Source organism: Muscardinus avellanarius (genome assembly GCF_963383645.1).
Source record: "Muscardinus avellanarius genome assembly, chromosome: 20".
Classification (NCBI taxonomy): domain Eukaryota; kingdom Metazoa; phylum Chordata; class Mammalia; order Rodentia; family Gliridae; genus Muscardinus; species Muscardinus avellanarius.
In genome coordinates, this window is record NC_137806.1 from 32,184,181 (window position 1) to 32,196,208 (window position 12,028).

At 43.7% G+C, this 12,028-nt stretch overlaps 1 protein-coding gene across 1 annotated transcript in view; it reads right to left on the reverse strand.

Annotated features, from left to right (window-relative positions):
• RYR2 (ryanodine receptor 2) overlaps nt 1–12,028 on the reverse strand; it is a gene marked incomplete at both ends in the record, with an annotated part of 554,680 nt that overhangs the window by 386,421 nt on the left and 156,231 nt on the right. Inside the window, one exon of the mRNA XM_080717126.1 lies at nt 59–178. Coding sequence (XP_080573252.1) covers nt 59–178 — 120 coding nt within the window. The remainder of the gene's footprint in view (nt 1–58; nt 179–12,028) is intronic.

The window sequence follows — 12,028 nt, forward strand, 5'->3', positions numbered from 1 at the left end:
TACACATGCCACAATGGGAAGACGACTATTTCAGTGCCCTGGAAAGGTTTCCTCCTACCTTGGAATTAGAAGTGGACTCCAGGAAGCAAAGTCTATTGCCGAATCCTTCTGCTGCCAAACAGAGTTTCTGCTGTTCTTTGTGGATGGTGGCGGTGCACTGTAGAACCACTTCATCATCCTGCAGAGATGGGAAGACGGGAAAATGTGAGACTGATTTCGTGCAACTAGTTCAAATTGGGACTAGGAAGACATGCTTTTAGTGCATTTAAGTCTGGGTCAAATACAGTAAGTGTCATTATATAGACTCAACCTTCCAAGTATTTTTTTGTTTGTAAAATATCTAGGGGGAGGTGGCTATAGCCATTCACAGCAATTAATATTTTTCTTGTTACTGAACCCTAGGGGCAATCTGCATGGATAATAGTAAACTACAGAATTTTTTATTTTTATTTTTGTGGTATTGGGGATGGAACCCAGGGGCATTCTACCTCTGAGCTGCATCCCCAGCCCTATTTATTTTTCTTTATTTTGAAACAGGGTCTCGCTGAGTTGCAAAGGGCCTCACTAAGTAGCTGAGGCTGTCTGAACCACGATCTTCCTGTCTCAGCCTCGCAAATGCTGTAATTACAAACATGCGCACCACCACGCCCAGCCACAATTTTCATAAAAGTACTCTCACACAGTATTTTAATAAAGTTATCAAGAAATCAGATGCACTTCTAGGATATTAAGGCTCATCCCAAATGGAGTAGATTCCGATAGAAAGCATGTCATTTCAAAATTAATGCAAGAAAAGAGTTCAGTAAATGAACCTCTGGGTTCCCGTTTACAATAAAGGTTATCTTACTTGAACCACACGTTGGCTTTCTGAACATCACATTTGAAGTGATCCTGGGGTGCTTAAAAATGTACACGGAGGCCATTTGTTAGTTCAGTTCTCTGAAATGAAACACTAATTTCCAATCAATGAATGAAACAGGATTACAGGAAAAACTGCACATGGGAAAATACCATGAAAAGGATGACTCAGTACAGCCAGCATTAGTACAAGATGCATGAACTTAGAACAGAAAGGATCTGGTTCATATCCCAGCCCTGCCACATGCTAGGTCATGGGGTCTTCTTCCTCTAAGGATCAGGAGATCAAGTCCTCAAATGATGACTACCTCAGGAACACTCGATCAGTGGGTGACCTTGTTCTATTTACTGTCACTTAACAGGTCCCAAGTGGCAAAGGCCTAAGAATTCGAACCATTTGTACCTTGACATGTCATCCTTAACGTCACTGAAGACCTACCACAAGCAGAGAAGATATATTCATCAATCTATTCAATTAGACTTAAAATGAAGAGAGACAAGGACATCCTAGAAACCCTTCGAGGTAGGCTGGCAGAATAAAGGAACGAGAGCCGGGCGTGGTGGCGCACGCTTGTAATCCCCGCGCTTGGGAGGCGGAGACAGGAGGATCGCGCAGGTTCGAAGCCAACCGTGCTGGCGTAAGAGACCCTGTTTCAAAAATATAAAATAGGTCTGGGAGTGTAGCCCGGAGGAAGGAGGGCTTCCAGGAACCCCAGTACCACCAAAAAAAAAAAAAAAAAAAAAAAAGAATAAAGGAATGAGATATAATCTTCCAAAGGAGACATCAAGTCTTTGTTGGCCCAAAGAAAGCATTGTACTAATGGGCCAAGTATAATTCTCATTTGAGCATTTAAAATCTTTTTGCGGTCCTAGGAATTGAACCCAGGAATATTCTACCTCCGAGCTACACCCCCAGCCCTATTTTTTTATATTTTGAAACAGTCTCACTGAGTTGCAAAGGGCGTAAGTATTAGCTGAGGCTGTCCTCAAACCACAATCCTGTCTCAGCCTCCCAAATGCTTGGATTACAATCCTGTGTGAGCATTCAAAGTCCTTACGGCGCTATGTGCTTGCTGTTATTCCCTGTGTAATAGCAACCTTAAGAGCTAGCTCATAGCACCAGCCACGGGCAAAGCCCCATCTTTCAACTCCCTAACTGTCCCTCTGAGCATTCGTTAATTTTCAGTAAACATTCGTTTGTAAAGACATTTGCTAAGAAAACAGCCCAATTCTCATGTAAGTACATGTGAATGTTAATTCATGTTCAGCATAGCTATAATGCCCAGTCATCTAGTTCTTTTCTATAATCAAGATCAAAGATCGAGGCACTCTGCCTTAACAAATCCCCCATGGTCTTTTTCTGTCTCACCTGCCCTATAGAATCAGCTGTGCCAGGTAAATGATGCTCTTGAGTATAAAAAAAAAAAAAAAAGCGTTTTTGGACACTAGAGACTATCTAATACTATTCAGTAAGTAATTACTTCAATACACTGATTGATCAAGGACATTTTTGGAAATAAGACATAAAGACAGGATGGTAGGTAGGGGAAAGCCAGCCAGAAACCTAGGGCATAAATACCAGTACTCCCAAGTCCACATTCAAGAGAAAAGTATGGGGTATGCCCTCTGGCCCTAATGCAGTTCATCCTGTCTGTACCCCTGTGATGTAACCACCACCAGCCCATATGCAAATGGAGAAAATTAAGCTCTAAGTATCTTCCTACAGAGGGCTGCCCAGACATTTCTAGAAATTGAGTCATTAAACCTAACGTATCTCAGTCTGAAAGACACTGGCCCCATATTGCTGCTGGAGACTGAATTGTTTTTACCGCGTCTATTATCTGCAGAATTGCGTCTCCATCTTAAACATACCTGTATATCCTGTTAAAATGCACATGCCCAATTCCACAGGCCTTGGGTGGGATAAAGCTACATTTCTCACAAATGCTCATGGACAACGGCCACCGCCTCAGGATCCAGAATCCCAAGTGTGTCTCTCAGAGGATATGCATTCCAGGATATATGAACAGCATCGTGGAGCCAGGTGTGGCGCACGCTTGTAATCCCAGTACTTGGGAGGCTGAGACAGGAGGATCCCAGTTTGCAGCCAGCCTCAGCTACTTAGTGAGGCCCCCTCTGCAACTTAGACCCCGTTTCATAATTTAAAAATTGGGCTGTGGTTGTAGCTTGGAGGTAGAATACCCCTGGGTTCAATCTTCAGCACCACAAAAAGAATAAACTAGTTAAATGAATAGCACTCTATAGGAATCTGGAAGTCAGTATTTATAGCTGGATATTACAGTAAGACTGCATACTTTATCTAAAATATGACTAGAGCTCCTTAAGAGATTCCTATTCATTTTGGGTAAAAACCAATGTTTTCAGGAAAGGAGATGCATTTGTTACTTGTGTATGTGTATATACCCACCCACATATGTATTTTTAACTGAGAACTGAACCCAGGGACATTCTATATCTAAGCTACACCCCCAGCCCCAATTTTTTTTAAATTTTTTATTGGTGCATTTTAGTCTTACATCTTAATGGGATACAAGATGGTGAAGACATACATTTTATCTTGAAATAGGGTCTTGCTAGGTTAAGAGTCTTATTACTGAAGTTGTCCTCAAACCTGCAATCCTTGCATCTCAGTCTCCCAGGTACTAGGATTACTGATGTGTGCCACCATACCCAGCAAGTTAATATATTAAGCTGCTGCACCCAATTTGTGGAATTGACTCACTTTTAATCTAGTGCCTTACCCTTGTGTGGCAAAGTGGATATCAAGAACACAAGGCTACTCTCCAAAGGGCTTTTGCCAGCCTACCAAGGACATGGGTTAGTGTCATGCCTTCTGGTTTCATAGGACAGGCCACAGCCTGGGAAAGAAACCCGTAGTTTCCAGCTGCACACAGGATAGTTGTATCGCAGTAGGCAAGATGTTGAATTACTGTGTTTATTTGAAGATTATTATCATTTTTTAAATTTTTACTTAGTTTTGGTGGTACTGGGGATGGAACCCAGGGACCCACTACCTCTGGGCTACACTCCCAGACCTATTTTATATTTTATTTGGAGAGAGGGTCTCTTAAGCCAGCTGAGGCTGGCTTCGAACCTGCACGATCCTCCTGTCTCAGCCTCCCAAGCGCAGGGATTACAAGCGTGAGCCACCACGCCCGGCTTTTTGAAGATTATTATCATTTAGAATGACAGAGTTGGGAGTCAAGTTGGTGAGGGGCAAAATTCTGATGGTTAATCTGGACTGTCAACTTGATTGGATTATGGAACAACCAAGATTCTGTGACTTTCAGGGTGTTGACGCTTGGTGTATGTCCTGGGAGACTGAAGACGTCCTGCCCTGAATGCAGGAATCAAGTTGCTAACAGGCATAGGACCTGGATAAAAAGAAAGCTGCACCAATTCTGTGTGGTTCTTCATGAAAATAGCCCACCTGCTTTCACCTGGGGTATTGGCCGCTGGCTCTTTGAGCTGGAATTTCACCATCGTTTCTCCAGCCAGTTTCCCGGTCTTTCCATCTTAGACTGAGACAGCATTGTCGATCACTCCAGAGTTTGGAGCACTCAGCAAGCTGCCGGTTCCTCCACCTCTCCACATACACGCGGCCACTTGGGACTACCGCTTTGGAGTGAGTTGACCTGGTAATTCCCCTCTGACCATATACACTCCCTGTGATTTGTTTCTCTAGAAAACCCTCACTGGCACTTTTTGGTTTTACTTTCTGCTAAGTGAAGTGAAGGGTTCCTTTTGGCAGAGAATGTATACAGCAAGTTTGCTGGACCAAACGCCCCAACACACACTGCCTGCCAGCTCCCTCTAACTGGCCCATCACTTATCTCAAAGCAGGCTCTCCCCATGGTCACTGATAGAGACTGCACCGTCTGCATCCCAGAGGCTGCGACAGATAACTCCAGTCTCCCTGTGGATCATAAGCCATGTGTAGTAAATCTGGTCGTTGTTAACACAGAATGTTGGGCATAGAAGCACACAGTTGTGTGCAAACATGTACACATCTAGTTGCTAACTTTCCCCAAAAGATCAATTAACACTGTCTAACACCAAGGAGATCCAGAGGTACAACGCTGCTCATTTAACAGATAAAGATAGAATTAAACCAATTAGAATTAGACCTTTGCTGAATTAAACCAATTAGAATTAGACCTTTGCTGAATTAAACTTATTAGAATTAGACCTTTGCTGAATGAGTCTGTGGTACCAAGCTCCCAAACTGTGCCTCCTCGTTCATTTTTCTTGCTTTCTTACCTGGCTGTGTGTGTCTACACACTACCCAAGAATCCAAAGCACAAAATAACTACCATTTTCCCTCCTTGGCCCAAGGAAACCAAAAGCATCCTTATATTCACCCTTTACTGCACTCAGCATCTTGAATTCCTACCTCGTATGGCCTAGAACCTTACTAGGGCGATACACTTAGACTCAAGTCACAAGATATGTTCCAGAGTCAGGTAAAATGTCCTGTAGTCAAAGAGGAAGAAAAAGAAGAAAAATGAAGGGAGAGAGGGAAAGAGAAAGGAAAGTGAGAGAAAGAAGCCAGGCATGGTGCCGCATACCCATGAATCTCAGTACTTGCGAGGCTGCGACAGGAGGATCGCAGGTTCCAGGCCAGCCTCCATTTAGCAAGGCCCTCAGCAACTGAGTGACAAGTTTCAAAATAAAAATAGGGCTAGAAGTATCTCAGATGAGAACAAACACTTCTTGAATAAATGGCTGCATGGCCTCTAATCCAAGTTTATCCACACACGGATGGCATTTATGGAGATTTCTGCCTTTAACATAGAAGCATCAAATCAATGATACTGAATTCCTTCACAGTAACATTTTGAAGCTTTCTAAGTGCTCGGGATGAGCCCGAGTCTTTCCGTTCAGCATCTCTACTGAGCTTCCCCAATTTCCCAACTGATCCATTCTAACAAGGGACAAACCATGGTGGGGTAAAGTTACTTCTAGACAGCAATCGCTTCTTTCCAGTTGCACGGGTCACACTCTGCTCCTCTCCGTGGTCTTAGCTATGTGAGCAGAAACATGTTTTCTGTTCACAAGAACGTCTGTTTGCTAACACTTTACTCAGCAAGTACGACACACTAAGCAAGTCAATACAGATTCCCAGACTCCTGTGGTCGCTCACAGGGATTCACTGAAGTCTCTTTGGGGAATTGCAAGGTAAGATTCTCTTTACTTTGCAAGTACAGCTTGTCTTGTCTTACCCCAATAAATGACTTTAGAGTTTCATGAAGCCAGGAAATAGGGTGATATTGTAGAAAAATTACCAAGCCCACCAATTAAATCTGACCAATTTTAATGCATCATAAGCATCCAGCACATCAATAAAACCCAACTGGAAAAATATCTAGTCCTTTATGTTTTTCTCTATGTAGAAAATGCTTATTACAACAATGCTCTTTCCATACACAACTTAAGCAAAATCATACAATTCTTAGAAGTTCTAGAGCTATTCCTAACTCTGGCCAGAATCAAACCCTTCACATCACACCAAATCTTTTCCTTAAATTCTTGCTATGCTTGCCTTCCCAAAGGTTTATCCATGGTTAGGCTTTCTCCAATTGTTCTTTTCCCTGGGCCTCATCAAAAAGCTTTCCAGGGTTAGACTACACTCAAAAAGCTCACCTTACGCATCTTACCCTCGAACAATCTGCTTAGCAAGTCACATTAAATTCCACAGACACCTGGTGGTGCACTCCTGTAATCCCAGTACTTGAGAGGCTGAGACAAGAACATCACAGGTTTGAGGACAGCCTCAGTAACTTAGGCCCTCTAAAACAGACCCTGTTTCGAAATAAAGGAGGGCTTGGAGTCCAGCTCAGAGGTAGAATGTCCCTGGGTTCAATCCCCAGTACCACAAAAAGAGGGAGAGAGAGAAGGAGTAAAGAAGAAACCAGGTGGAAAAAAACATGGAAATAAACACTTCAATTAAAACCTAAGTGGAAGCCGGACATGGTGGTGCACGCTTATAATCCCAGCACTTGGGAAGCTGAGACAGGAGCATTGCTCAGGTTCAAAGCCAGCCTTAGCTAGTGAGGCTCAGCAACTCTGAGACCATTTCCAAATTAAATATAAAATAGGTCTGGGAGTGTATCCCAGGGATAGAAAGCCCCTGGGTTCTATTCTCCAGTGCCACACACAAAACCCTAAGTCAATTATATCCATCTTAGAAACAGTAAATCCTCAGTAAACACAAATTGGGTACAACTTTTGTTGTACCTTCTTGGACACTTGCTCTAACTTTAAAGCTCTTTGGAGTAGATCTGTAGTATTTATGGAGAGAAAGGCTTAAATTAGAAATCTGTATTCCAAGCAATTCTGTGATGATAAATAAGACGATTTCTCTAACAAATGTTGCCCACTCTGCCAAAACAGTACAGCATGAGAAATAATTTTTGGATGACAACATCAACCACATCTTTGAAATACCCATCCATCATTTAATGGATAGGTGCTCAGGACACAGCGTGCGCTAAGAAGTGTTCTAAGAGCTCAAGATAAATTGTCGGATAAACCGAAGATCCCCAAACTCATTAGGCTTATGTGCTGGCAAGGGAAGAGAGCCAATAAACAGAAAGAACAAATTCATAATTATGTTAGGAGATAAAAAGTTGTATGGAGGAAAAAAGGTACGGGACCAGAGGGGCAAGGTGTGAATCAACAGTCAAAGTTTTATCAAGGGGTCAATTTCTGAGCACTTGCAGGAGGGTGAGAAAGTAGCCCTGTGGTTGTCCAGCAGGAGCGCTGCAGGGAGGGGAAAGACTAGGAAACTTCCTCAGGCCAAGAGAATAATCCACAAGGCAAGAACAGGAAGGAGCAGGGGTGCAGCTCTTTGGTAGAGCATGCCCCAGATTGAATTCCAAGCACAAGGCCAAAAAACAAAAACAAAACACGCACAAAGCAAAGAGGAGCCTTGTAGTCAGAGCAGACAAAGCCAGGAAGAGGATGCCATGCTATCAGTTAAGTAAAAATAAGATCACGAATACTCTTATGGGTCAATGAAAGATCTCTAGTTCTACTGAAGGAACTACAGAGCCACTAAGCCAAGTACTCAAGGTACAGGCCAACTAGTGGGGATTGCCAGAAACGACCAGCCAGAGGGAAGATGGGAGCTTAGACCAGATTGGGAGCGATGGAGTTGGGTAAAGGTTACCCAACCCTATGCATGCATACAATGTCTCTATCAAGGGTCCCTGCTGTTACAAGCACTAAGTGCTTACCAGTCCATCTATTTACTCAACCAATTTAGACTTCTCTCAGAGTATGGATATTTCAAACATTCTGCCATTTTTTTCTTATAGTAGTTTAAAATTTTCAAGTAAGTTGAGATAACTCATTCAAGTAGCAAATGAGTTTAGATTAGTTACGAGAAAATCTAGTATTGGGGGGGATTTTATTGAATCTATGCTGATTTGCTTCAAGAAACATGAGCAGTCCTGGCTTTTCACTTGAGCACAGAACCATAAAAATGACTCTTTAGACAATCCTGGGGAAAATTATGGTTTGTGACTTTTTTGTCTAAACAATTTTTACTCACTCATAAATGTGCAGCAAAATGAAACAAAATGGTGAAACATCCATTCTGTATGCTATCGTTTAAAACATTGGAAACACAACTAATTAAAGTTTCTGTGTGTGTGTGTGTGTGTGTGTGTGTATGTGTGTGTGTGTGGTACTAGGGATAGAACCCAGGGGCATTCTAAGTGACACCCTCAACCCTATTCCATTATTTTGAAACGGGGTCATAATAAGTTGAGGAGGCCTTCTAAGGTTGTCTAAGTATGCCAGGCAGAGACCACTGGGAGAGAGGGAGACCAGCCATACCCTCCCTGCCACCTGTGTGTGATCCAAGTGCCAGAGGCCAGTAGCCTAATGCCAGACTCAACATGGTGACTCTCATTTGCAGGCAAATAATGAACCTGGAGCACATTACGTTAGGTGGCATTAGCCAGTCACAGCCGGTGGTAGGTCCTTTGTTTCCTCCCCTATGCAGAAGCCAGAGTCATTGGGATATATGAGATTTCCTATAATGGAGGAGAAACCCCAGTGGAGCCAGGGAGGCTGGCACGGGGAGGTATTGTTCACAAAGGAGGCACTTCCACTGATGACCCATACATGTCTCAAAGTACCAATGCCACTCAGTATCACATGTGGGGAGGAGGAAGGAGCTGGGGTAGGAATTCACCAAGGGCTGTGTGCATGGACATTAGCACTCTCAGCTACGTTCTGATAGACTACAATGCACCAAGTGTGTATAAATATATGTAAATAATGGTGACAACATTTTCCACCAAGCATAACATACATCTATGGTTTATCAGCGATTCCACCAATGGTGACACCGTAGAAGTTTTGAGGGAAATCGCTGCTTCTGCATCCCATTTTTCTTTGCAGTGACAGGATCCCATTGGGACTCCAGTTTGACTGCCAATTAATTCATTTCTCCTAGTCCACAAACCACAGGTCCTCCATGTCCCAGCACGCACACCTGACAATTCTGCGATAACAGAGTTCCTCCCCTGAGAAAATTTAGGGCGAGGAATGACACATACATTTCTCACCTCAGCACCTATGGCTTGGTTTTCAATAGAGCAAGCGAGGGGATTGTCATTCCGGGCTGTGCATGTGGTCTCAGAAAGCTGATTATAATGTTTTCTATCTTATAGAGCTGCAGAAGTAGCGCTACCCTGTCCCGATGACTCCTGCCTCTGTTTATATACAAATAGCACGCAGGCAATCATGAACCATGAGGCCAGTGGTCACAGTAGGCCTGGGTAATGTTGGCAGAAGGAGACGGGCATCAACACCCTGATATCAGACACCATCAATATGGCAGACCTCTTAATTTCCAGTAGGTAGAGGTGGCATCCAGCCCAGAATAAGGCAGAGGGCTGTCTCTGAATGTATAAACATTTCATCAGCACCTCCCCAGCACGGTTTAGAAGTAAACACCACTATCAGGAAGGAACTTCACATTTTCATACACTACGTTAGGGAGTCCATCAGCGCTGATCCAATTCACTGCACCAAGAACGTCTAAGGAAGCCCCCTTTTTTCCCCCCTCATTTTTGCCATCAACCAACTAGTTAGAACCTGATTTTCAATCTCCTCACAGGCCACCAGCAAACTCCGGAGAAAAGTTTCAGCTTCCTGCCAAAGACTTAGAAAAATGACAGACCAGTTGCACGTAGTGGTGCAGGCTTGTAATCCCAGTACTTGGGAGGCTGACAAAGGAGGATTGGGGTTGGTTGTCAGCCTCACCTACTTAGTGAGGCCATCTACCACTTCATGACACCCCGTTTTAAAATACAGAATAAAGCCGGGCGTGGTGGCACACGCTTGAAATCCCCGCACTTGGGAGGCAGAGACAGGAGGATCGCGAAGGTTCAAAGCCAGCCGCGCTGGCTTAAGAGACCCTGTTTCCAAAAATAAAAGTATAAAATAGGTCTGGGAGTGTAGCCTGGAGATAGAAGGGCTTCCAGGAACCCCAGTACCACAAAAAAAAAAAAAAAATACAGAAGCAAGCTGGGCATGTTGGCACATGCATGTAATCCCAATACTTGGGAAGTTGAGACGGGAGGATCTGGGCTTGAGGAAAGCCTCTGCTACTTACTGAGACCCTATATAAAAATTAGTGAGAAATAAAAAATAAATAAAAGTTGGGCTGGGAGTGTAACTCAGAGGTAGAATGCCTCTGGGTTCAATCTCTAGCACCACAAATAAAAAATATTAAATTTAAAAATTGGGCTGGGGGTTTAGCCCAGAGGTTCCATACCCATCACCACACACACACACACACACACACACACACACACACACACAGACCAGAATTTCAATAAAGGACTTGAATTCCTTTAAGTGTCCCACTCAACTATACAATGCAAAACTACAGTGTACCAATAAGAGAATAAAAAGTAAATGGTTATCATTATTTCTTTAAAAGCACTAGGTTTATAGAGCATTATTGATCATCTGAAAAGTCAGTGTAGGAACATAAAAGGCACAGACAGGCCTTTGTCTTATGAAAAGCCACCATGTTTTAACGGTCTATATCCTTATTGGCATCTTACATGCCCCAGATTTCAATCATTCAATAGTTTCTCCAACTTTTGCCTTCTCCCACTGTTTAGTTCATGAAGTGGCATGGACAATCAAGCCGTAACACAAGCCAGACACCCAGGCAAATCTCTAGTGTCCTTTCCTACTAGCCACCCAAGCCCCATGAGCTGCCCTGCCCGAGCCTGGCCCCAGCGGAGGTCCCCTCCATCTTCCACCCATCAGGCGAGGATCCCTCTCTTCCCCCTGCCGCAACCTTCTTTGCAGTCTCCAGCCATTACAGAGGTGGTCTGCATCAAAGCAACTGGAGGAACACGGGGCCTGGGGATAAAGGAAGGACAGAGCTCTTTAAGAACCCAGAGAAAAGGTTGGACAAAGACCCAGAGAACACCTCTGGCAAATGGAAATACAAGTGAGGTCCTTAAGGAAGGACAGGCCATTTCCATATCCCAGGGACGAAGGAGGCCCATGGGCTTGACTTAAATGGGCCAAGCGGTGCCCACAGTCTGGGGAGGCTATACCTAAGTGTGTGGAAAGAGCAAGCACTTCATTAATCCCATCTGGACTTGATGGTAGACTTACCCCAAGTACTCAGCAAAGTAAGGAATGAAGGGCTCTCAGAAGCCAGGAAGCCAAGGAGACTTTGTTCAGTCTTAAGTTTTTGGAAATGACTTCCAAAGTAGGCTAACAGCTGTGGTGTCTGTCTGTCTGTCTGTCTGTCTGTCTCTCTCTCTCTCTCTCTCTCACACACACACACACACACACACACACACACACACACACACACACACACACACACACACACGAATCGGCCTTAGAGGAATATACAGGGAATTCAGGAGCCTCTAACAGCACAGATGACTCATGTCATTTATATGGAGTCTTAATAGAAGTAGCTTACAAAATTTAAGCTGTTACCCTGAACTTTATCATAAAAATGTCCATGTGCCAGAAAAACATCAGGTCTAGGAAGACTAGATTTGTTTCCAACATTCAGACTTGGTGTCTGCTTCACGTGATGCGGAGATGAATACTGACACACTCGCCTAACAGCACACATCTGTCTCTTCCAACT